Raw genomic sequence first — 27,877 nt, forward strand, 5'->3', positions numbered from 1 at the left:
TTAGCTACAATGTTTGTTAATCACATTTTGCGCCTTCATGGTATCCCTGAAAATATTGTGTCTGACCGGGGCGTTCAGTTTGTAGCGAAATTTTGGAGAGAGTTCTGTGGGCGGTTGGGAATCTCCATGTCCTTCTCGTCTGCCTTCCACCCGCATACGAATGGGCAGACTAAGAGAATCAACCAGTCTCCAGAGCAATTTCTGAGATGTTTCGTGGCTGATGTCCAAGACAAATGGAGGGACTTTATCTCTTTGGTAGAGTTTGCCTTAAACAATCAGGAACAACGTTCAATTAAAATGTCGCCGTTCTTTTGCAATTACGGTTTTAACCCTAGGTACTCTTCTACTCACTCCGCAGATCCAGTTAACCCTTTGGCTGAAGCCTTGTTCTCGAAACTGTGCACAGTTTGGGCCTAAGCTCATCAGAGCTTGGTTAAAGCCCAAGAGTTATATCAAAAACATGCTAATAAAAGACACATACCTGGCCATCAATACATACTGGGGGAAAAGGTCTGGCTCTCTACCAGGAATCTAAGGTTAAGAGTACAGTCTGCTAAACTAGCACCCAAATATATCGGTCCGTATACCATTGTGGAAGTTATTAATCCTGTGACTTTTAGATTAAAACTGCCTGCATCACTTCAAATTCACAATGTGTTTCATAAGGCTCTCCTAAAAAAGTATGTTCCTCCAGTGTCTCCGTCATCTCCCCCTGCTCCACTGATCATCCAGAATGAGTTGGAGTATGAGGTGGAGAAAATTCTGAATTCTCGTTTTGTACAAGGCTCATTGCAATATCTAGTCCACTGGAAGGGCTTTGGGCCAGAGGAACGAACATGGGTTTCTGTCAAAGACATGCATGCTCCTCGCTTGATTCGGCGACACCACGTTCTAAATCCTTTCAAGCCTGGTCCATTGGATAAGGGTCCTGAGGCCCCTTGTAAGAGGGGGGGGGGGGTACTGTCAGGGTTGTGCTGTAACCTGGTGTGAACTGAACCTGCTTCTGTGTGACACACCCACTTGCTTCTCAAATATCTGGCAATGTGGGAGTCAATCTGATTTTCTAGGAGACTTGATTTTTCCAGCTGAGTAGGTCTTTAGACTGACAGGAATCTCTGCCTATCTGGAACCTGGATATCTGAGCGCCGGTCCAATGGGGATTCGGAGTGGGCTCTGGTTTAGTATAAAAGGAAGCTAAGACAGAGTTCCAGGGCTGGCTATTAGCTTAATACCCTGATCCCAGCTTCCCTTGTCTACTCCTGCGATCCCCACTCCTAATCCCTTTGTTTTGCTCGACTTGATACCTGACCTCCTGCCTGACTTTTTGACGATCCGTTTGCTTTCTGATTTTGTACTGCGTTGCCTGTTTGGATTTTTGACCCAGCTTGTTTGACTATTCTTTTGTGTTTTTTGTCCGTCTTGTTCCGTGTGCACATATTTAGCACAGGGAACGTCAACGTGGTTGTCCACGGCCACCTAGGGCCGACTGAGGCAAGCAGGTAGGGACAGTGGGTGGGTTCAGACCTAGGGCCCACTCTCTTGTCGTGTCTGTACCTCCCTGTCCTGACAGGCACACTCTGCACCCTTATGCTTGTTATATGTTGAACTTTCTAATGCAAACCCCTGTTGGTTAATTGCTACTAGAAATGCCTTGCTAATATTGGAAAAAAAACAGATGAGTCACTTTATTAGACACAAACATCTTATAATACATTTGACCATCTTTGCACTTCAGAGCCCTTAGCAATTTGTCATAGCACTAGGCATTGAAAATATTTTTCAGAAATATTGGCCCATGTGTAGGTACTGACATACTCTTAATAACAGCCCATTATACCTCGTCACAGATATGTTACATCATTCAGTGTCCTGCGATATGATAAAAAGATGCCATGAAGGGTTGAACTACAAAGCTAAGGTGGCTAAACTACAAAGCTTAGACAAGTGCTTTTGTCCAAACAACTATGCAAGAGCGTGCTAAGAAAAAATTTCCAACACTATTATGCCACCTCTTCCAGCCTTCGCAAACAGAAAGGTTTCATTGATTCATGCTGCTTGCATCAAATTCTAGCTCTTCCACAATCATGGCACAATAGAAATCTAAATTAGGCTATGTTCACACAAAGTCAAAAATAGAGAAAAGGCGGATGATTTTCATATTTAAAAAAAGTCAGTTATTGCCACAATTTAACTGACTGCAATGGCAATACATTGAAGTTAATCGAAACACAGACGTCCAATGCACACAATGCATTGAATATTAGACATTTTCACTGAGGCTGCTAAATGACGTCCATTATTTTAGACTCAAAATAATGGACATCATTGTAAATGGAGCTGAAAAAACGTTATTTTAACATAGCCATAGACTGACCAGCATTTTTTTTCCACTGCTTAGTAATACCATTTTTGAATTCTTTTAGATATTCAGGCCTTGCCTTTCTGATTTTACATATACTGTAGTTACAGTCAGATGAAAAAGTTTGGGCACCCGTATTAATCTTAATCATTTTTAGTTATCAAAATGTGGGTTTTTGCAACAGCTATTTCAGTTTGATATATCTAATAACTGATGGACACAGTAATATGTTAGGATTAAAATGAGGTTTATTGTACTAACAGAAAATGTACAATATGCATTCAAACAAAATTTGACAGGTGCAAAAGTATGGGCACCCTTATCATTTTCTTGATTTGAATACTCCTAACTACTTTTTACTGACTTACTGAAGCAGTAAATTGGTTTGGTAACCTCATTGAGCTTTGAACTTCATAGCCAGGTGTATCCAATCATGAGAACAGGTATTTAAGGTAGCCACTTGCACGTTGTTCTCCTATTTAAATCTTTCCTGAAGAGTCACATCATGGGCTCCTTAAAAAAACTCTCAAAGGATCTGAAAACAAAGATTGTTCAACATAGTTGTTCAGAGGAAGGATATAAAAAGTTGTCTCAGAGATTTAACCTGTCAGTTTCCACTGTGAGGAACATAGTAAGGGAATGGAAGACCACAAGGACAGTTCTTGTTAAGCCCAGAAGTGCTAGGCCAAGAAAAATATCAGAAAGGCAGAGAAGAAGAATGGTGAGAACAGCCAAGGACAATCCACAGACCACCTGCGCAACAATACACAACAATACAGCGCACTTTGCACAAGGAGAAGCTGTATAGGAGAGTGATGCGAAAGAAGCCGTTTCTGCAAGCACGCCACAAACAGAGTCACCTGAGGTATGCAAAAGCACACCACACACAGAGCCCCCTGAGGGATGCAAGCACGCCACACACAGAGTCGCCTGAGGGATGCAAGCACGCCACAAACAGAGTCACCTGAGGTATGCAGAAGCACACTTGGACAAGCTAGTTTTATTTTGGAAGAAGGTCCTGTGGACTGATGAAACAAAGATTGAGTTGTTTGGTGATACAAAAAGGCCTTATGCAATGGGTAAAAAAACACAACATTCTAAGAAAAACACTTGCTACCCACTGTAAAATTTGGTGGAGGTTCCATCATGCTTTGGGGCTGTGTGGCCAATGCCAGCACCGGAAATCTTGTTAAAGTTGAGGGTCGCATGGATTCCACTCAGTATCAGCAGATTCTTGAGAATAATGTTCAAGAATCAGTGACAAAGTTGAAGTAACGCCGGGATGGATATTTCAGCAAGACAATGATCCAAAACACTGCTCCAAATCTACTCAGGCAGTCATGCAGACTAACAATTACAATGTTCTAGAATGGCCATCCCAGTCCTCAGACCTGAATATCATTGAACACCTGTGGGATCATTTGAAGTGGGCTGTCCACGCTCGGCGACCATTAAACTTAACTGAACTGGAATTGTTTTGTTAAGAGGAATGGTCAAAAATACCTTTATCCAGGATCCAGGAACTCATTCAAACCTACAGGAAGCGACTAGAGGTTGTTATTTTTGCAAAAACAGGATCTACTAAATATTAATGTCACTTTTCTGCTGAGGTGCCCATACTTTTGCACATGTCAAATTTTGTTTGAATGCATATTGCACATTTTCTGTTAGTACAATAAACCTTATTTCAATCCTGAAATATTACTGTGTCTATCAGTTATTAGATATATCAAACTGAAAAAGCTGTTGCAAAAAAAAAACAAAAAAACTTGATAACTTAAAATGATTACAATTAATAGGGGTGCCCAAACTTTTTCATATGACTGTATTTAGTTGATTAAAAAAAAAAACTATAGCACCAGAACTTATCTTCATCTGTTTGGCCATGACCGCACAATGTCTTTTCATGGCCAATTGACAGATGGACACCCATGATTTTGCAACCTGTCTTTCAAAATAACACCCATTTTTTTAAAGTACCATAAATTAATTGGTTGTAAAATGATGGCCATAAAAAAAAAAGTGTGATTGTAGCCCTGTAGTCCATTTGTGCTTAAAAATCAAGGATTGTGTGTTTAGACAGCATTGTTTTTGGCTGCAATTTGGTCTACTGTTCAGGGCAATTCTTGACCTCCTTCACTGGCCCCTTTATGCTATACATTTGTTTACATTAAAGGAAAATCCTGCATTTTTTTTTCCAAATCAACTGGTGCCAGAAAGAGCCATATATTTGTAATTACCTTCTATGGTGTAATCTTTCCAGTCTGACACAATGCTCTCTGAAGCCACCTCTGTCCATGAGAAGGAACTATCCAGAGCAGTAGCAAATACCCATAGAAAACCTCTTCTGCTCTCCAGACTGGAAAGAATACCACTTTTTGTAGGACATACAGCAGCTGATAAGTACTAGAGGACTTCTGGCACTAGTTGATTTGAAAGGTTTTTTTTTCCCGCTGAACTACCCATTTGTTATATGTTACTATGTATGTTAACCCTTTAAGACTAAGCCTATTTGGGCCTTAATGACCAGGCTCATTTTTCAAAATCTGACCTGTCTCATTGTATGCGCTTATAGCTCAGTGATGCTTTAACAAATGCTAGCGATTTTTAGGTTGTTTTTTCGTAACATATGGTACTTTATGTTAGTGGCAAAATTTGGTCACTGTCTTTTTTTTGTGAAAAACATCAAAATATCATGAAAAATTTGCACTTTACAAACTTTGAAATTATTTGCTTCTAAAAACAGAAAGTCATATCACATAAATTAGTTACTAAGTCACATTTTCAATATGTCTTTTTTTTATTCTGGCTTCATTTCATAAACAAATTTTACTTTGTTAGGGTGTTACAGGGCTTAGAAATGTATCAGCAAATTATAAAATTTTCATGAAATTTCCAAAACTGATTTATTTAGGGACCAGTTCTTTTTTTAAGTGGATTTAAAAGGATAGTATACTGGAAACTCCCATAAGTGACCCCATTTTAGAAACTACACACCCTAAAGAATAATCTAGGGGTATAATGAGCATTTTGACCCTACAGGGGCTGGAGGAAAGTATTCACAATTAGGCCGTAAAAAATGGAAAATAGAAATTTTCCAAAAATATATATGTTTACTTTAAATTATCTCATTTTCAAAAGCAACATGAGAGAAAACACACCCTAAATTCTGCAACGCAGGTTCTCCTGAGTAGAACAGTACCCCATATGTGGGCATAAACTACTGTATGGGCACACAGCAGGGCTCAGAAAGAAGGGAGCGCCTATTAGAATTTTCAGTGCAGATTTTGCTGAAGAAGTTTCTGAGCGCCAGGTGCGTTTGCAGTGCCCCTGTAGTGTCAGCAGAATAGAACCCCCCTAAAAGTATTCAAAAATAGACTAAGAATGAAACAATTGAACTTTTCCAATAATATGTTTGTTTAGTTTGAAATTCATCTTTGGGTGTGGTGAGCATTCTGACCCCACAGGTATTAGAGGAAAGTGATCAAAATTAAACAGTAAGAATAAAAAAAAGGTAATTTTTCCAATAATATGTTTGTTTAGTTTGAAATTTCTCAATTTCATGAGGAATAGGAGAGAAAAAAGCACCCGTAAATTTGAAAAGCAGGTTCCTGAGTACAATGGTACCCCATATGTGGGCATAAACCACTGTATGGGCACACAGCAGGGCTCAGAAGGGAAGGAGCGTCAATTAGCATTTGCAGTGCAGATTTTTCTGAAGTTTCCTAGCGCCAGGTGCGTTTGCAGCACTCCTGTAGTGTCAGTAGAATAGAACCCCCCCCAAAGTCACCCCATTTTGTAAAGTACACCCCTCAAAGAATTCATCTTGGGGTGTGGTGAGCATTTTGACCCCACAGGCATTAGAGGAAAGTATTCAAAATTAGTAAGACAGTAAGAATGAAAAAAAAAAAGAATTGAATTTTTCCAATAATATGTTAAGCTTAAAATTTCTCAATTTCACTAGGAACAGGGGAGAAGACACACCCCAAAATTTGTAACACGGTATCCCATATGTGGGCATAAACCACTTAATGGGCACACAGCAGGGCTCAGAAGGGAAGGAGTGTCATTTTGCTGGAGCAAAACTGCAGCTAGTATCGGTTATTAGAATAGCAAAGTTGGTAAAAAAAATAAATAATTGAGATTACAGGTAATCTGGGGTGGTGACGGGCAACCTAGGAGTGTTTACTGGCCATCTGGGCTGGTTACTGGCTATCTGAGGTAGTGATGGGCAATCTGGGGGTGTTTACTGGCTATCTGGGGGTAGTTATGGGCAATCTGGGGGTGTTTACTGGCTATCTGGGGATGGTTATGGGCAATCTGGGGGTGTTTACTGGCTATCTGGGGTGGTTACAGGCAAACTGGGGTGGTGATGGACAATCAAGGTGGTTATGGGCAGTCTGTGGCAATCTGGGGTGGTTACGGGTAATCTGGTGTGGTTACAGGTAATGTAGGGTGGTTACAGGTAATCTGGGGTGGTTACAGGTAGCCCGGGGTGGTTACAGGTAGCCCGGGGTGGTTACAGGTAATGCAGGGTGGTTACAGGTAATCTGGAGTGGTCACAGGTAATCCGGGGTGGTCACAGGTAATCTGGAGTGGTTACAGGTATCTGGGGTGGTTACAGGTAGCCCAGGGTGGTTACAGGTAATGCGGGGTGGTTACAGGTAATCTGGAGTGGTTACAGGTAATGCGGGGTGGTTACAGGTAGCTCTGGGTGGTTACAGGTAATGCGGGGTGGTTATAGGTAATGCGGGGTTGTTACAGGTAATATGGGGTGTTTCAAGGTAATCCGGGGTGGTAACAGGTAATCTGGAATGGTTACAGGTAATGCGGGGTGGTTACAGGTAATACAGGGTGGTTATAGGTAATGCGGGGTGGTTACAGGTAATCCAGGGCACCTGACTTTTTATCCCGTCGCCAATGATTTACGGTGACAGGGGAAAAAAGTGTTGGCAGCATTTGGAACAAGCGATCAGTGGTATATAGTATATACCGCTGATTGCTTGTACCAGGACCACACCGGGTGGTCCCTATTCATTGCCCCATGCTCTCCGACACCTCCGGTAGTAGAGAGAATGGAGCTTTGATCATGTTTAGGAATCCATCACTGTGACCAGAGTCTGTTCACAGTAATGGCGGCTATCTTCCTAACAAAAACCCACAGAGCTGGTTTTGGGCTCATTTTTTGGGGGAAGATCTGTAGTTTCTATTGATACCAATTTTACATATATAGGACTTTTTGATCTCTTTTATGATGTATTTTCTAAAGCAGATTGATAAAATACAGCAAAATTACAGCATGTGTCGTGCAATATATTTAATGATTTAGTTTTATAGATTGGGTTTTTAGGGACGTGGCGATACCAAACATGCATAGGTTTTATGTAACGGTTTATAGTGTCTAGGGAATATAATGCAGTGCTAAAAGGCATACATATCGGAATAAAGCCCATTAGTGACCGCCCTGAAAATACGTATTAGAGGTCACTAAGGGGTTCATGTAATATTTGTATTGCCTGCGTCATTACGCACGCGGCGATACTTAATATGTTTACTTTTTTTTTTTACATTTATTATTGTATTGGGGGCTATGGGGATTATGTGTACATTTTATTTTATTATAAATGTATTTTGTGTTGTTTTTTTTGTTTTTTTACACTTTATGTTTTAGTCCCACCATGGGGACTTTACTGATTACAGGCATAGTGCGTTGCAGTGCTCATCAGCAGTGCAATGCACTATGCCTGTAAAAGGCAAAGCTGATCAGACCACCGTAGCTGGGACATCAGGAGGCTTCGGGGAAGCCCCCTGACGTCACAGCTCCATCGGGACTGTGCGATCTTACCGCACAGCCCCGATGGAGGAGGAAAGGAGGATTCTCCCTTCCTCTAGCACTTATAGGTGCTGCGATCGCACAGATCGCAGCACCTATAGGGTCAACTGCCGAGATCCGGGCTCAGCCCAGACCTCGGCAGTTGCGCCGGGTGCCCGGCTATCACTGAGAGCTCCTGCGCCCCTGTCATCCCGAGGATGCGCCAGCACGTCCATCTGCAGGAACGGGCTGCAGATTTGGATGTGCCGGTACGTCCTTTTGTGGCAAGGAGTTAATATACATATCTATTATTTTGACAAAAATATTAGGATGATTAAATTAACTTTATGTAATGTTTAGGTGCTTCATTTTGTCCCCATTGTCACAGGTGTATAAAATCCAGCAAGCATTTAAGAAAGAATACCAGCATGGTACAGTAAAAGGTTGCCACCATTGCAAAAAGACAGTTTATGAAATGTCTCCCAATTTCAAGTATTATTGAAATGAGGAATTATTTAGGAAACAGCATCTCAACTATGATGTGACAGACCATTAAAGGGTCCAGAGAGGGATTGTTGGTGTTATGGAGACTAGTAGATAAAAATGTCAATGTTGTGCTGACTCTGAGCACTGAGCAACTATGCATAAAGTACTATACATATCACCTGACCAGGTGATGGGTGAGTGACTTGTGTTACCATGATGTTGCAGGTACATGCTCGCGTCTTCACTGGATATTTTTGTGTGTCCGAATACAAAAAAGAGCCTTACAGATGCCTGTCAAAAAAGTTGATTTTTGGGATGTTTTGGTTCAGTTCTGGCTCCAGCATGAGGCTTTGCTCACAAATAATATTTTGGTTATTTTTTTTAGCCATAAAACAGCTAATTTACAGATCTAAATTCTTTCAAAATTGCATAATAGCATTTGCTTAAAGGTAACCTGTCACCCGGGATGCGGGCACAGAGCCCGCCCTACCGCCCGGTGTAGCCCCGGTGCAGCGCGTGCTCAGCTTCGGGCGCCCACATCTCCGTCCCAGGACCGGGACTTGCAGGAAAGCGTCGGACTGCACCGGGGGGTCGGGCGGGCTCTGCGCCCGTGTCCAGGGTGACAGGTTCCCTTTAAAGGGGAAAATAAAGTTGAAATAAAAAATGTGTCTCTCTTTCAGTAGCTCTGTGGCAGAGTGACAGTTATCCCTACTCACTTTGCTACAGGGTTCCACAGGGGATGCTCAGTATAACTGGCATTGCAGTGCATTTAACTATGTGTGTAAGTTTTACAGTATTTTTGAGAGTCTATGATTGTGGATTGCAACAAAAAGCATCTGTCATAGCTATATGGCACAGTTATCCATTGGAAAACCTTCTGACATATACTGGACACAGGTGTGAAAAGAGCCTTATATTATAAATGTTAAAAAAAAAAAGAAAGAAAGAAAGAAAGAAAGAAAGGGGGAAATGTATATGTTCTATAATAATACCATTCAAAATGTTACATAAATGTTCGTATAGTGTACTTAACAAAGCCCTTACTTAAAGTGTCACTGTTGTTATAACTTTCAAAATCTAAATCAACAGCATACTTTAAATAAAACAAGTTTGCCATATACATTCATTATTTTGTTGTTGTTGTTATCATGCTGTAAAACAAAGCTGAACTTACCAGAAATCCAGGTCCAGTCTCCTAAAGGCAGAAATCCAGCCAGTACAGAGAGTCACGGCTCAATGTGTCTTTCAGTCACATGACCAACTTCTCTCTGTGAGCGCTTAGATGGCCTGGGAAACACAGGACTTCCTGTTTTCTGACTCTTTGAGAAAACAAACAAGAATGTAAATTGCAATCTTGCTTTATATCACATCTACTGTTGATTTACATATTGTAAGTTGAAACAACAGTGACACTTTAAGCATTGCCTTTTTTGTTTGGTATGGTAAATGTAGCACATACATATTAGTTTTGTTTAATATTAGAATCCTAAATGCAAGTAAACAAGGAATTACACAAATCATTAACTTGGATAAAACACCCACAAAAATGATATGATTACAATTTCCATATAGAATTTGACCTTCATTTGAATTTCTTGCCAGTGTAATAAAGATTTTGTTGCCAACATAATACAATAAACATGAGGAACATTATTAAACTCAAATTGAAAATGCTGTATATATTAACGTGTTTCTCATACAAAATGCTTTTAATGTGTTTTCTCCAAATTCAGAATTTTATTTTTGCTTGGCTTTGGCAGTATTGGTTATAACACGTGCCAGTAGAAGGGTACAATGACTATTGTTCAAATTTGGTTTATTCAATTCAAATAAATGTTTCAACATTAGCATCCTGACATGAATTAATATCAATTATCAGTATCAACATAAAACTGTTGCCTACGTTACAAAAAAATGTATTACACGCATGCTATTCCGGTCTGAATAACAGTTGTTCAGCCAATAATCTATAAAGCGGTTGTTCACCAACATTTTTTTTTTCTTTAAAATCAACTGGTGCTAGAAAGTGCCAGAGATTTGTAATTTACTTCTATTAAAAAATCTCAAGTTTTCCAGTACTTATTAGCTGCTGTATGTCCTGCAGGAAGCAGTGTATTCATTCCAGTCTGACACAGTGCTCTCTGTTGTTGACTCTGTCCATGTCAGGAGTAGAAATGAGCAAATTTGCCAAAGTTCGGGTTCGTCTAAACCTGAACTATTGGCTTCTGATTGCCGCTGTGTGCAGCCTCCGTGAACAGGGTGGATACAGCCTAAGGACCGCCTAGAAAACAGGGATACAGCCTATGCCAATGTCTGTATCTGCAAACAGTGGCAATCAGAAGCCGATAGTTCAGGTTCAGACGAACCCGAACTTCGGCAAATTCACTCATCTCTAGTCAGAAGCTGTCCAGAGTTGTGGCAAATCCCCATAGAAAACCTTTCCTGCTCTCCTGACTGGAAAAAATACAACTTTCTGCAGGACATACAGCAGCTAAGTACTGTAAGAATTGGAATTTTGTAATAGAAGTAAGTTACAAATCTCTTGTCTTTTCCTTGAACTCCTGTAAGGCTTTCGAATGGCTTTACCTATGAGAAGTCTTTTGTAATATTGTTGTTTTTATTCCAATCCAAGTGACCAGAGTCAAGACAAATCTTGACAGAGTCTTGACACTATAAATTGGTTTGGCAATTGCTTGGGGTTACACATAAATTGGGACAAATTCCTAACTATCACATCCTTACAACAGTACCAATCTTGGTTGTTAAGACGTTCAAAAATTTAAGACGTTCTAATTTCCTTAGGAGTGGGACAATTCAGGAGTCTTAATTTAGACACTAAAATTAAACCTAAAGTGTCACTGTCGTTACAACTTTTAAAATATATATCAACAGTAGATGTGATATAAAGCAAGTTTGCAATTTACATTCATTTTTTTTATTAGTTATCATGGAAAACTTCCTGTTTTCTTACTCTTTTTCTCAAAAAACAGGAAACAGTCAGAAAACAGGAAGTCCGATGTTTCATAGGCCGTCTGAGCACTCACAGAGAGAAGGCAGTCATGTTATTGACAGACACATTGAGCTGTGACTCTCTGTACTGGCCGAAATTCATGTGTTTAGTCTGTTTTTTTTCAACCAGCTCAAGTCAGAAAATCTGCCTTCAGGGGCGGGTGCCAGTATCAAGGCTACACCTGTCCTTTGTCGTCCTGTTCCATATCCTGACACAATCAGTTCCTGCCTAATCCTTAGTTAATCACTCATGTACAAGTCATACCACAAACTAAATCACACTCGTCCTGGATCGTTTTGGAAGGCCCAGGATGCTCCAAATGATGGTGTATTGCAGGTATGGGCCACTGCCCAATACTTCCACCCCCGGTTTGGAACATCATCAGCAAATAAAGGAAGAGAACATAGTTAAAAAAAAAAAAGAAAAGAAATAAAATCTTTACCATCTTAAAGATTGCACTTTCAAGGTGACAAAATTAATAGAGCTTGCAGGATATGGGTTTTTAGTATAGCTAAAAGTATAACAACATTGAGTTGCAAGGAGTGATGGTGTAGAAAAGCTTTGGGGGAGATAAGTAATTGGCATATTAACCAATAACCATTGTAAAAGCTTATATATCTTTTTTCTTCGTCAATTCCAGGAAATATATGGATTTGGCTGTACTTTTTGTGTTGCATTTGAATATGACTAAGCATGTGACAACAATTTATGAAATGTCTATGACACCACCTAAGTAAATCATTTATCTTTCTGTAGAGCAATTTTCTTCTTTTATAGTATATTGTCAACATGATTTAACAGAAAAGAAAATAGCTGTCTTCTCTTACCATATAGAATTCCAAGTCTATTACATTTGTATATTTCAAAAACAATTTCCACTAAATTATTCTAACAATAAAACGGCAGCATTTTAATTATTTTCAATCATAAAAAATTTACATATCATTTTGCATCCGTCTGCAAAGCCTAAAGTGTACCTGTTTTGAGATTTTTCTTTTTTTTAAACTTGCATGGTTTTTCTTAAATTAACTTTTCAGAGAAGTGACAAGGTGATTTGGGATATTTTTTTTGCTGTCCAAAATGACATATCTATAACTATGGAAAGTATACAACCTATTGATTTCTATAGAGAAAAGCACACAACCATAATTCAAAGCATCAATATTTTTTAGATCTGCAAATACGGATTCAATACTAATGTATTTCTGCGGATTTTTCAGACCATAAAGCACTTACAGTCACGTAAAGGAGACCTTACTACAGACCACCCTTCACCAGGAAATGCACTGAGAAGGCGCATCCTTTTAGTGTCAGTTAGAGTTATAAATGTACTAGAAGCTGCTCACTGGGAAGATATGTATGCATTGTTCCTTGGATTCTTTTTAACTGTTAAGAAATGTTTTTCAGCAAAACCTAAAAATAAACACTATATGTAAAGATTCTGTACAACCACAGTAGAAGACAGTAGCGTTTTGGACCCAGCAGGGAATTACAACACGTCAACCTTTGATATATGAAAGCGCTTCAAACATGAAAAAGAGAGAGCTTCTTGTTCTAAGCTATTGCAAAATAATGCACCCGAGGGTGACATACTTCCTGCTGTGTAGTAAGACAGCAAAAAGTATTATGATGCATGACAAACTAATAACCACTATGTTGAATGTATAAAATGGTTGATAATAGCAAAAATATAGTAATCAATTTAATTTGCTAGAAGTGTTTTGGCCTCTATTCATTCAGCAAATCTGTACAGACATTAATGTTCAAAGATTACATTCTGGAATGTTCACTGTATATCTTTTATGTTCTACCTTGAGTTTATGTTATGTGTCATTCAAAGAAAATAAAGGTTAAAAAGAATCCTCTGCGGCATCAACTACCTTATGTGGGATGTAAAAGTAATTTCCAGAGCTATATAAAGGCAACCACAAAGTTCTGTTGTAAAAAGTACTTGAAGTAACATTTTTCCTGTTCTTTGGCTTAAAAAAACAAAAAAAAAACTACCAATTGTCCAGGCTCAACATAGCCAACTCCTTTATAATTCCCCCTTACTGATAACAGCAGCACCTGAGAAATAGAAAAAGAAACCTGTACACAAAAAGAAACTCCTACAGTTTCTTGTCCCTTTTTGGAGACCTGTTTATAGATAATGGACATTTGCATAAAACAATTAGCATTATTTTTTAGAGATGAGAGATCTGCCGAATCAATTTGCTTGGTTCTCTGAAGCAAATTCACAGTGGTTTGTTACAAATTCGATAAACATGGTGGCCAAGATAGTGACTGCACGTTAGCTTACGGTACAGTACTAACAAAGGAATTTTCATAATCCCTTGCCGCTGTCTGGCTCCCTTAACCATTCACATTTTAATGCACACTTAATCTTCCAATGTATCTGCCTTTAAGCAACAAACTGCGGCTGGTACGAACCCTCTGTGATATATCCTATGAGGAAACCTTTTTTATAGCCTCAAGAAACCGTAAAAGGCGTTCAAAACTCACAAAATACTGTAAGTACTATTTTTGAACCATTTTGCAACATCTAACTATCCTGGTGATTTTGTAAAAACTCCAAGAACATTTATCAGCCAGCCACCATGCATGTGGGTAAAACTGGACAGTGCCAAAAACTAAAACCCCACAGCTATGGTAACAAGAAGGAAAATGTCCTCTTTGAGAAACATAGTCATGGGGATTTGTGCCCGGATAATACTGTTTTTGGAATATGAGTTGCATAGTGCCACTTTGTGGAGGCAATTTTACAGCTGTGGATAATAAATGCCTGTGTTAAAAATGGTTTAATTTGTGTACACTATGAGCAGTAAATCTGAAGATGGGGTTCTCTAAAAGTATGCAAAATGACTGTTTTTATAGACGAATATCAAATTATTGAGGTTGTAAAGGGGGAACATCACTTGATATTTTTGTAAAATGTAAATACTTATGATGGGCAAATATTTTCATGGGGACTTTTCTTGGAAAGACAAGCATGTGCCTGGTAGCTGACTGCTGGCTGATGTTTTAGTCCTTAACATTAGGCATGGAGGTGGTTAAATCTGGTCCTATCTAGGCTTGATTCAATTCGAAAAAAGTCAGCCCCCTCACACTGGGGCAAGATAGCCTTGTACTTCTGGATTTCCCAATGGCCTCTGCCACACTAAATACCCTCTCATATGCCACACTGATGGCTGGGCAGGACAGCTGGGTCAGAATGAACTGTGCAAGATGCGGCCAGATATTGACCTTTTCTGCCTAGAACTGTGATGGGTCGAAAATATTTAGGGGCAAGAGTGTCTCCAAGTATGGCTAAACCTTTAATTTAAGCTGCTTCTGGAGAGAGACTTGAGTGTGGGGCTGACTGGTTTGTTCCTTTAACTTTTGGTGTTTCTGGCCCCAGCTTTTGTACCTTGACTATACTTGTCATCTGGCTCCCCTGACCTTTGGCTGGAATTTTCTGTGGTTCAGGATTTGGTACCTCTGCTGGCTCTTTTGTGTGACAGCCAGAGAGGCCCACCGGTTGGTTTTTGGAACCCTCTGTCCGTATAACACTTCCTCCACCACCATTTCATCCCTGTCCGGGCTCAGGTTCACATGGTAGACTGTAACACTGCTCCCCTCGGCGATGATATTCCTCAATGCAGTGTCCATGATGGGAAGCAGCGGGATTACATAATTCACACCGTAGCTGTTGTGGATGACAAAAGTGTGTTTTCCTCAAACGGTACCAAAAATCAGCAGTTATCACACATCCTCTGCCAATGGGTGCCCTGAAAATATCAGTTCAGCCTTAAGCTGCCAGAATGCATCAAGACAAATTAGTAGAACACTGATCTCTGTTCGTACAGTCGGTCCAACATGTGGAGGCATGGGTTCTACCATGTTGTCACATTGTAGATAAGCCAATGTTTCTGAAGTCTGTGATGGTTTTGGTTCTGGTTAAAGGGCATTACGTGCCATGTAGGATTGGCTGAAGTGGGTGGAGGTCTCCAAAGTTTCCTGAAGGTCTTCAGCAGCTACAGTACTTCAAGTCCAGGGAAGGAGCATAGGAACATTTGCACTATTAGGTTGAGCATGGGATCCATGTACAGAACGTGTGTCAGCCCTCCCTACTGCAATGCCAACACAATGTACCTCCCGTCATCTCTACGGTGCCCACCTTCAAATGTGGAGGGGTGAACCACTTGGGAATTTTGTCCTCCATGGACCAAAGCAGATCCTTCTCAATGTGGTTGTGTTTATCCAGGTGCACAACTGCAGGACAGCCTGACAGCCGTGGGCTTGGTAACGTCAGTATGCCACAGGCATATGTTGTGGTGACTTGACAAGGTGATGGAGGCAGACAATAAGATTTCTGAATAATGGCCCCAAATTATCCTAGGAGGCTAGAGTGGTGTGACTTCCGTTCATTGTTTCTGCCTCTGTGCCTCTCCGGGAGAATGTTTATCCAATGAGCAGTGATGCACATATACTGCCCTTTTCCATAGTTAGAACTCCAAATGTCCACGCTGAGCTGCAGCTGACTAGAGACACAGAGATGCAAGGAGTTGCCAACCTTCTTTTCCAGGTAGCTGTGCAAAATTGAAGTTGCCTTATTGGCCCAATAAATTGCAACTTGGCACTCTCCATCTTGGTTGGGCACAAGCCAACAGCTCACTTAATGGCTTGGACTGTACTACCTGCAATGGGAGATGCTACAAAGCAATCATGTACTGGGGGAGTGGGATGCCGGACCAGCTTACCTCCCTATGTATATACTGGTCAAAAAAAATAAAGGAAACACTTAAACAACCCAATATAACTCCAAGTAAATCAAACTTCTGTGACATCAAACTGTCCACGTAGGAAGCAACACTGATTGACAATCAATTTCACATGAAATTTGCAAGACACACTCAATAAAGGAGTGGTTCTGCAGGTGGGGACCACAGACCACTTCTCAGTATCTATGCTTTCTGGCTGATGTGTTGGTCACTTTTTGATGTTGGTGGTTTGTGATGATGTTGGCTTTCACACTCCTGGTAACATGAGACGGTCTCTTCAACCGACACAAGTGGCTCAGGTAGTGCAGCTCATTCAGGATGGCATATCAATGAGCTGTGGCAAAAAGGTTTCCTGTGTCTGTCAGTGTAGTGTTGAGAGGCTGGAGGCGCTACCAAGAGACAGTCCAGTACACTAGGACATAAGGAGGAGGCCGTAGGAGGGCAACAGTCAAGTAGCATAACTTCTACCTCTGCCTTTGTGGAAGGAGTAACAGGAGGAGCACTGCCAGAGCCCTGCAAAATTACCTCCAGCAGGCCACAAATGTTCATGTGTTTGCACAAACGGTTAGGAACCAACTCCATGAGGATGGTATGATGGTATGAAGGCCTGACATCCACAGATGGGGGTTGTGCTCACAGCCCAACACTGTACAGGATATGCTTGGCATTTGCCAGAGAACACCAGAATTGGCAAATTTGCTACTGGTGCCCTGGGCTCTTCACAGATGAAAGCAGGTTTACACTAAGCACGTAACAGGGGCCATGGAGAGCGATCTGCTGCTTGCATTATCCGTCAGAATGACCGACTTTGCAGTGGGTCAGTAATAGTGTGGGGTGGCATTTCTTTGGAGAGCCGCACTGCCCTCCATGTGCTTGACTTCCTGACTACCATAAGGTACTGAGATGAGGTCCTCAGACCCCTTGTGAGACCATATGCTTGTGCAGTTAAGCCCTGGGTTTCTCCTAATGCAGGACAATGCTAGACCTCTTGTGGCTGAAGTGTGTCAGCAGTTCCTGCAAGATGAAGGCGTTGAAGCTATGAACTGGCCCGCCCATTCCCCTGAATCTGATTGAGCACATCTGAGACATGTCTCACTTCATCCATAAGCATCACGTTGCACCACAGACTGTCCAGGAGTGGGCGGATGCTTTAGTCTAGGTCAGGGAGGAAATCCCTCAGGAGATCATCCGTCACCTCATCAGGAGCATGCCTAGGCATTGTAGGGAGGTCATATAGGCATGTGGAGGTCACACACTATACTTATCCGTATTTACTAAAACTGAATAAAAAAATTAAGATTAAAATTACAACAGAAATAAATAAATTAAATTGAATAAATTGAAACTAAATAAAATTGTTACTTAAATTAAGGAAACTTAAATTTACTGGGAAAACAAAGGTTGTCACACAAGGCGAGGTGAAAGGGTACTTGAAGGGGGATTGGAACGTGTGAAATGCTTAAAACACTAAGGTCCACAGCTCTCCATGACAGAAATTGAATGATTGACTGGCTGCAAAATTTTACACTGTTACAACAACATCTGTTGCAAAAATCCTCACTCTGTAATAGTCATACTATTGTAGCTTCCCCCAGGAAATTCCACACAGGGCGCTATCTACCCTAAGGCCAGCCTTGGTTCAAAGTATAAATGAAATTAGACTGAGATTAATACACTTAGTTAAACCACCTAAAACACTATGACAGGTCCGCCTTAAGACCAATGACGCACATCATAGGAGTCTGTCATGAGGTAACGTTATGTCAGTGGGTTTGAGGGCTCTATGAGCTCACAAGCTGAGCTTGCTCTATAGAGAGTGAGGACAGGCTGCTATCAACAGCCAGGCCCTCACCATTAATGACGGGCCACAGAGATCATGCTGCCGTTTCTCTCTAACCCCTTTAACACAGCGGATTTTAACTTTAAGTGTTAGTGGCAGGAGCGGGGGTTCTGATTGTCTTCCCTAACTGCTGGAGATAACTACCTAAATCTGTGAAGTCTGATCCATGATCTTCTCATAAAGTGTGCCTCTATAAGAAGACTCTATAAGAAGGGTTAAAATAACACTGATCAATGCTATGCAATCTAATGATTACATGCAATAGCTTTTAAAAATGTGACATAGCCCCTTCCTATTTAAAATAATCCATTACCCTTTTACCATTTCTTATATAAAACACATAAAATAAATAAACATATGTTATATTGTAGCGTGCATAGTTGTTTTGATTTTTTTGTTATATTATATAATTTACAGCCCCAAAACATACTGCTAGGATTGATATCGCCGGGATACTGGCTTTGTTCATCCAGGACTGAAATTGCCACTTCTCTGCAGGACTCCAACACAGTGTGTGACTGTCATCATTGCGGACCATCTCACCGCTTCCAAGCTCTGAACTTTAGCTCCCTATCACCCAGGTAGGATCTGTTCTATTGCTCCATATGCTGGTGGGGGTGGGTGCCAGTTAGCACGAAGGCAACAGTCAAGATGGATTGATGTTTATGATGGCACAGTCTGTGAGTTCATGGTGTCACTTACATGATACGTGGTAGTGCCATACACCAGGGTGTGTGTGTAGACACTAGACAGTAGTGATCCCATTGCAGTACGGTCTGTATATCAGTACCCACGGCGGCCTAGTGGAGGGTGAGTTGCGCCGGAGTGGCTTTTGAGTAGTGCATCGCTGTATGTATCTATTCCTATAGATATCTTTTGGTTCTCATTGTGCTTGGATTTTGTCAGGCTCTGTCCCTCACTCCGAGCAGCACCATCTTAAAGAGAGTAGCGCAACTTGATCCCGTCGTTAGTGGGGTATTGTATATATTGGGATATATACACTGCTGGGACTAGGGAAGGGAGGATTATGCATTGTTGGAGAAGGTATATATAGGAAGGGGGTATTTACTTTGATACAGTGCTGGGAGGAGGGAAGGGGGAGGAGGCTTCTACACTGTGGAAAAGGTATATACAGGGAAGGGGTATATACATTGCTGGGAGGAAGGAAGGGGGCACTTGTGATATGCTGGGGAAAGGGGATATACAGTGTGTGTGTGTGTGTGTGTGTGTGTGTGTGTGTGTGTGTGTGGTGAGAGGGGATATAGAGGGCTGGGTGCTCTCTCTGATGTGCTGGGGTATACATACCATGCTGAGGTATGTGGCATCTGAGGTGCTGCTGGGGTCCTGTACTGAGCTCAGGACACTGCTGGGTGGGGGAGGGGCGTCTCTATAGTGTTGCCGTGGGCTGTGGGGAGAGAGGGGGTAACCTGCATAGTGTTAGGTGGGTGGAGGGGGTCACTGGGTCATAGCAGAACGGCTGGGCAGCATTAGATCACAGCCAGCACACATCCTCTCACCTTCTCAGTGTCCCTGCTGTGATCACATCCAGCTGCCCTGTGACTTCTCTCCAGGCTGCACTGCCTGAGGTTTGCACTGTCAGCCCTGTGTCCAGACCAGCAGGTAAAGGGTTAATTAACCTCTTACTTGCTGGTCCTGCTGCAGTAAGCTCAGCCCAGCTAGTGGTGGTTGAGCTAAACACTGATGTCTCCACGTGGCTGCTTACTGCTTCTGTGTGTGTGGGCTGCCACCTCCTGTCTCTCCATCTCTTTTTAAGGGTGGGTTCATACTGAGGAATTCTCGCGGATAATATCCACAGAATTCCGTCGACTGTCCGCGCGCCTTTCCGCCGGCTCCATAGACACCATTCTATGGGCTGGCGTATTCCGCTATCTGCCGAAAGAAGTGACAAGTCAATTCACACCGGCCCATAGAATGGTGTCTATGGAGACGGCGGAAAGGCGCACGGCCGTGCACGCGGACATACTGGGGAATTATGCAGAGTTTATCCGTGAGAATTCCTCAGCATAAACCCACCCTAACAGAGAAAAGACGAGCTGAAAGCATGGGCTGCAGTTTTGGCAGGAAGGGAGACACCTAGTGAACAGATGTTTAGTGTTGATTTAAACATAAAAAAATGTAAAAAAGTACAGTATATTGCAAAAATAATAATCACAACCCCTGTTGATTTATTAAAAAAACAAATAAATAAATTTGCGACAGTGCCTCTTTAAGTAATTTATTTAATCTGTAGATAAGACATTATGATGTAATTTTACAGAACACGTTAATGATTATGATGAACTTTTTCTAAAAATAACAGTAACACCCCCTAATGGAGCTTCCAGTGTAAGGAGGGGGGTTTTGGTTTGTTTCACCTTCTCACTCAGCGAAGTGCCTCCACCTGAGTCTTGACAAGAGCTTGCTTGGTATACAGGAGGTTGTCACTCTTCTGCCAGGGGCTAACTCAGGAAACCCCCACCTAGCTCGGTAAAAACTCAATACACTATAAGTGATATACTCACAGAGAGAAGTAACATTGAACTAGGAACCAATTTAATGCATGGTAAAAAAATCTATACTGGGCTTGACAATGAAGTATGAAGAAACAGGGAATGGATATGACAAACATAAATGTGGCAACACAGAACTCTCCCCCCTGAAAGTGAAACACTTCAGCAGCAGGAAGAGGGGTTGTTTGGTAAAAAGGGTGACTAGTGTGAGCACTCTAACAATTTAGACTCTAGGAAGTGACTCTAATCACACACAGTCACTGCACACCAAGCCTGCCAACACATGCATCCACACTGACTATATGCAATAAGTGAGGTTGCAGCCATATAGTAAAATAAATGTTTTTATTTGTCACTGTCCTGTCACAGCTTCACCAGCCAGGATACAAAGGGTTACTCACTCTTTTTCTGCTGATCTACCCGCAAGGCTCAGTCCAGGTTTCCAACATGGAGCAGCAGCATTTAGGAAGGATCTCACAGAGGGAGTGGGAGGCAGGATCCTCCTCACTGGACACACAGGAGCTGGGGAGTCATGTCTGGGCTCAGTCCTTCCTCTCTCAGCTGTCAGGTCTCTCTCTGTTACCTCTGACACAGCCAGCACAGGAGTTGGTCTCCTCTCCTCAGACCATGCTGCCCACCATGCACTGTCTCTCTCTGGCTTTCTTCCTCTTCCTCCCAGCGCAGCATCACTTCCTGCTCCCCTCAGCTCACTGTCCCAGGCAGAGATGTGAAATGAAGTTTGGGTGCCTCTCTCATAAGCTGCACCTGCTGTTCTACCTAAATCCTCTCCAGGGGTTACATAACTAATTACTGTCGCTACAATATCAGTTACATACATCTATTGTAGCTTTCTCAATAATAGGGACTACAATTTAAGCACAAGTCTACGATGTTTCTACTCTAGTACTCTTAAAAAAATCATTTTTATGAATCCAGACAAGTGTTTTTTTTTTTTTTTTTTTAGAAAACAATTAATTACTTTCTTTGTCCATACATGTAGGATATAACCCACAGAAGCAAATCATTTCCTAGGACCTGAAGGGTGTCTGGAGCTAGTTCATTTTATTTACCAGTGCATTTTGTCTACATCTAATGTATGTCAGGTCACATAATAAAATAAAAACAAGTGGAAAACAAGAATTACTAACCGGTAATGTCTTTTCTTTGAGCCCATGACGGCACCCCTGGAGAGGACCACCTCCTATTCCCATTGGACAGGAAACAGAACACTGGACCTTAAAAGAATCGCCTCCTCTCACCACACCAGTTCTTTGCAAGGATCCTAGGAGCGAATCTTTTTAACAAACACAACATAGCATACTAACTGTGTTATATAATATCTGCATATATCCATATGTATATATCTACCTCTATATACATCTTTATATATCTATATATATATATATATATATACGCTTTTTTTTTTTTTTTTTTTTTTAAATAAAGTATATACATCTAAACATACATTAACTATGTCAAGGTATGTCATATCTCTTTCAAGGGCGGGTATTAGGCGGGGTGCCGTCATGGGCTCAAAGAAAAGACATTACCGGTTAGTAATTCTTGTTTTCTCTTCTCGCCCTATGACGGCACCCCTGGAGATTAGATTAGGAATTTCCCCCGCCTAGGGAGGGACCACTGCGTGCAGTACCCTTCTACCAAACGTCAAGTCCTCTGTTGACGATAGTTGTAATCTGTAATGTCTAAAGAAGGTGTGTGGAGTGCTCCAAGTAGCGGTCCTACAGATCTGCTCTAATGTGACTGATGCCCTCTCTGCCCAGGAAGTGGCTACTGCTCTGGTGGAGTGTGCCCCAAACCCTACGGGGATATCCTTTCCACTGGATCTATAGCATTCCCCTATGGCCTGTTTTACCCATCTAGCGATGGTTTGTGAGGTAGCTGCTTTACCCTTGTTCTTTCCCTGGAAGGATACTAAGAGATTATCAGTCTGTCTCCAATCCCTAGTGACCTCCAGATAGTGTAACAGAATACGCCTAACGTCCAATGTATGAAAGGCTGCCTCTCTATCGTTGGATGGATTAGTGCAAAATGAGGGAAGAACTACCTCCTGGGACCTGTGGAAATTGGATACCACCTTTGGGAGAAAGGCAGGGTCAGGAGATAAGATAATTCTATCATCCCTAATTGTCATGTATGGAGGGTTGATGGAGAAGGCTCTGATCTCGCTAACCCTTCGGGCTGATGTGATAGCGAGCAAGAAGGCAAGTTTCCAGGATAGCAGCCTGATAGGTAATTCTAACATTGGCTCGAATGGAGAAATGGTCAGTCCTGATAACACTATATTTAAGTCCCAAGGAGGGAGTCTTGATTTTATACTGGGAGCCAGTCTAGTTGCAGCCTTTGTGAACCTTTTTACCCATGGATGTTCAGCCAATCTGAAATCAAAAAGTGCACTAAGGGCTGAAATTTGAACTTTTATAGTGCTTGGTCTCAAGTTCTTGTTAAGACCCTCCTGCAGAAAGTCCAGAATTAGTGGAATATTAGGAGGAGCAATTACATTGATTGGCTGGTTCACGTACCTACAAAAGGCCTTCCAAGTTCTCAGGTAAATGGCTGATGTAACCCTCTTTCGGCTGGCTAAAAGTGTGGATATCACCTGAGGGGATAGTCCTCTGTCAATCAGAAGCTGCCTTTCACACGCCAGGCTGTTAAGTGAAGGTTCTGTGCTGTCGGGTGAAGTACTGGTCCCTGGTGTAGGAGATCCCGTCTCTCCGGAAGCACCCAGGGGTCTGCTATCGACAGTCTCCTCAACCAGGCGAACCACACCCTTCTGGGCCAGAAGGGAGCAACCAGAATGACGTCTGCTTTGTCCTGCCTGATCTTGCGTATCACCCGAGATAGAAGCCTGATCGGTGGGAAGGCGTAAAGGAGGCCGCTGTCCCAATTCTGTGCTAGTGCGTCTATGGCAGCGGGGTTGTCCTTCTGAGACAGGGAATAAAATTCTCTTACTTTTCTGTTCGTCCTGGTGGCGAACAGGTCTGCTTTCGGGGTGCCCCAGAGACTGCAGATTTGATGGAAAACCTCCTGGGATAGCTCCCATTCTCCTTGTTTTAGCTTGTTCCTGCTGAGGAAGTCCGCTATTGTATTGTCTGATCCTTTTAGGTGTAGTGCTGTCAGAGAAAGAAAATGAGGTTCTGCCAACCTGAAGATATGGTGTGTGATCCTCATCAGGTCGGTTGATCTGGTTCCACCTTGGTGATTTAGGTAGGCTACTGCCGCCGCGTTGTCCGACAGTACCCTTACGTTTCTCCCCTGAAGCTCTGGTAGCGCCTGTATTAAAGAGAGAAAAACTGCCTTTAACTCCCGTACGTTTTGGGATTCTCTGGCTTCTTCCGGGCTCCATTTCCCTTGTAGAAGAAGAGGTCCCGTATGAGCCCCCCATCCAGAAGGACTGGCGTCTGTTGTAATGGTTTTTACTTCCGTGATGTTCCATGGAAGACCCTTGTCTAGATGTTCCCGTTGCTCCCACCAGGACAGGGATCTTAAAGTCTGTGGAGATAGAGAAAAAGGGGAATCTAGGGAATCAGTTACGCCATCCCATTCAGACAGAATTTGACACTGGAGCCTTCTGGTGTGATACTGTGCCCACGGTACTGCCTGGATACAAGAAGTCAAGAGTCCTAACAATGACATGGCTGACCTCATAGTAGTAAGGGGATCAGCCGAGAGCTGCCTGATTCTTGTCTGGACCTGTAAGATCTTATTCTCTGGGAGAAAGGATCTTTGAACCCTGGAGTCTAGGTAGATCCCCAGGAATTTACACCGCTGGCTAGGCGTTTTGTTGGATTTTTCCTCATTGACCTCCCATCCCAGAGAAAAAAACACTGACTCTATGAATCTAATATCTGTCTCTAGGGCCGTCTGTGAATTGTTAATAATCAGAAAGTCATCAAGGTAGGGGACAATGATGATATTCCTTTCTCTCACATGTGCCATGACTTCTGCCATTACCTTGGTGAATGCTCTGGGAGCTTGAGAGATACCAAATGGCATGGCTGTAAACTGGAAATGAGAAAACTCTGAGCCCATGTTCACCGCCACTCTCAGAAATCTGTAATGGTCAGGGTGCATAGGAATATGATAATAAGCATCCCTGAGATCGATGGTGGCCATAAAGCAGTTTTCCGAGAGATTCAGAATAGCAGAAGATATTGACTCCATTCTGAACCTCTCGTAAGTAAGGGCCCTGTTTAGTGGCCTGAGATTAATTATTGTTCTGTATGAACCATTGGGCTTTTTCACAAGGAACAAAGTGGAGTAGAATCCCACTCCCCTCTGTTCCCCGGGAACCGGGATAAGCACTTTTTTATTTAGAAGGGAATGGATCTCAGCTAGAAGAGCCATGTGTTTGTCAGGGTCTGATGACAGGTCAGTACATACAAATCTTTCCCCTGGGGAGGACGAAAAAGAAATTTTAAGGCCAAATTTTATTGTATCCAACACAAAAGTGCTACCAGAAATTGTACACCACTGTGAAAAATAACAAGCTAAACGCCCTCCCACAGGGACCTCATGTCATTGAGGGGCCTTTTTGTCAGAAGAAGGAAAGAGAAAACCCTTATTCTTCTTCTGAGGTCGCCAATCTTTCCTACTACTGACGTTTCCCCCCCTAGGTCTCCTACCTCTTCCCCTGAATGGTCTACTGGTCTGTTGGGGTATAAGGGGGAATCCCTTCTTTCTGTCAGAGGCCTTCTCTAGGATAGACTCCAGGGCAGACCCAAATAGAAGCTTCCCTTCACATGGGACTCCACATAGCTTGGCCTTTGATGTGGTATCACCTTTCCACTCCTTTACCCATATAGATCTTCGGGCTGAGTTTGAAAGGGCCGCTGATCGGGCTGACAGCTTTAGGGCATCTGCTGATGCTTCTGAAATAAATGACACAGCATTGTCAATCGTAGTAAATGCCTGATTAAAGTCCTGATTTGGATTACTCTCCTTGACCTTATCTTTAAGTTCAGTCATCCACATTTTTAGTGACCTAGCTACTGAAGTCGTCGCAATCAAAGGCTTGAATGCGGATGTGGATGCTTCCCAAGACTTCTTTAAATATATATCGGCTCTCTTATCTAGAGGGTCTTTAAGCACTGCTGTGTCCTCGAAGGGCAGTGCATTCTTTTTTGAGATCTTCGCCACTGGATGATCTATCTTAGGGGCCCCCTCCCAGGATTCACAGTCCTCCTGACCGAAGGGATATTTCCTTTTGTACTAAAAATAGGAAAAGGTTAGAATCAATATAAGTGTCATATTACATAGTTTTCTTCAAAGATAGATGTAATACCAGACTTACAGCCCGTGGGATAAAGAATTTCCGGTCTGGATTAGCCCACTCGTGACAGATAAGAGTCTTAATACTCTGGTGTACTGGAAACACCAGTCTCTTTTTTGGGGCTAACCCCTCAAACATAATGTCCTGTACGGATCTGGGTTGAGGGGTATCGTCAATCTCCATAGTTAGTCTGACATTTTTAATGAGAGCGTCTATGGATTCAATTGGTAACAGTGACCCTGCAGAGTCCTCCCCTGAGATCTCCTCTGGATCAGAGGCTAATTCACCCTGATCGTCCACCTCTAGTGATAGATCCTGATCTTCCTCATTTATAGGAGAGGGATCCATCTGCTGACTTGGTCCCGCAATGACCAGTGGCTGAGAGTCAGGAGGTGGGTTAATGCTGACTCCAGGCGTCTCAGAGGAAGTTGGGCGAGAGGGTAGGGAGGCCTGCAGAAATACAACAATAAGTACACTCGTAGAGGGGAGCTAAAGCGAAATTTAAATGATGAAACAAGATACTTCTACCTACCCTGATTTCTTGCCTAACCATGTCTCTCATGTTTCTAATGAAGGATGGTCCTTGATCTTCTAATACTCGGTTCATGCACCCCCCACACAAGGTCTTATTGTATGAACTACTAAGCCTCTTTCTGCAGACCGGACACTCCTTAATCTTAGTACGCTCCTTTTTAGAGGATCCCTCCTAAAATACAAACCATAACATCCTGATAAGATAGTGTGTTTAAAATACATATATGGGGAGAACCCCTCTTACCACACCATACCGCTGGATTATCTGTAGCAGAGGTCTGGGATTGTTCAGCGCCTTGGGACTCCATTTGACCCAGGATTGGTCTCAGGTCCCCACAGCTGGCACAGCAAAGTACAGCAAAGCACAGCACAGCACACAGTAACCGTCTTCCTAGCAGCAGGCTCTTTATGCAGGTGCAAGGCACTCTTGAGCTCTGCTGCTTTAAATATGGCGCCAATGCACCTAGGGCCGGCTGACCCCGCCCCCGCCGCGGCGCTGATGCGGCACACCCTCCCGCCGTCACCCCCGGCAAGCCGTGGCCTGGGCCTATAGAGCAAGGCCTATAGGGACATCCCCCCTCCGGAAGCCCGTCCCGCGTCATCACGGCTTCCGGGAGCGCGCCGCGACACGTGGGGACGCTGCGCCGACGTCATTACGTCATCGCGCCACTGCGTCATTGCGTTCTTGCGTCCCCCTGTTCGCGCATGCGCACCCCCGCCGTCTTACTCACCGGGACGGACGCCAGAGGGGCCGGGAGACGCGCGGGGCCCGATCATCTGGAGGTGTTGGACGGGCCTCAGTCTTCAGGTATAAATACCTCGGGAGCCGGTACCCGTCTGCCGGTGATCCCTCAGCCCTATGAAGGTCCCTGGAGGAGACCCTCCATGTCCTGCTCCCATGGGACAGGAAACAGTAACTGGTGTGGTGAGAGGAGGCGATTCTTTTAAGGTCCAGTGTTCTGTTTCCTGTCCAATGGGAATAGGAGGTGGTCCTCTCCAGGGGTGCCGTCATAGGGTGAGAAGAGAAAAGTTGATTCTTATATATTTCATACTTATTGTTTTTTTTCTATATTGAATCATCCCTGTGTTTTGCTCTTTTAGTTAATGTTCACACATATTTTAAAAAAAAACAACGGCTGTTCTTGTCATAGAGAAATGTGTTACATTGAAGTCAATGCAAGCAATGGCTGTTGTTTACACAGTGTACTGAACAACGTCCGTTTTCTTACTGAGGCCATGGAAATAATTGACAACAGACATTTTTTTGAGTGGCAAA

General features: G+C 42.6%; 1 protein-coding gene across 1 annotated transcript; it reads right to left on the reverse strand.

Annotated features, from left to right (window-relative positions):
- Positions 1-27,601, reverse strand: LOC138800047 (uncharacterized). Its single transcript, XM_069981853.1, has 6 exons — positions 26,856-27,601; positions 26,600-26,773; positions 26,089-26,517; positions 25,421-26,006; positions 22,437-24,287; positions 1-266 (listed from the first exon to the last, which is right to left on the reverse strand). The coding sequence occupies exons 1-6, from the start codon at positions 27,201-27,203 to the stop codon at positions 1-3; spliced, it is 3,654 nt and encodes a 1,217-aa protein (XP_069837954.1). The 5' UTR covers positions 27,204-27,601.
- Positions 27,602-27,877: the final 276 nt, after the last annotated feature.

The sequence above is a fragment of the Dendropsophus ebraccatus genome, chromosome 8 (genome assembly GCF_027789765.1).
Source record: "Dendropsophus ebraccatus isolate aDenEbr1 chromosome 8, aDenEbr1.pat, whole genome shotgun sequence".
NCBI lineage: Eukaryota > Metazoa > Chordata > Amphibia > Anura > Hylidae > Dendropsophus > Dendropsophus ebraccatus.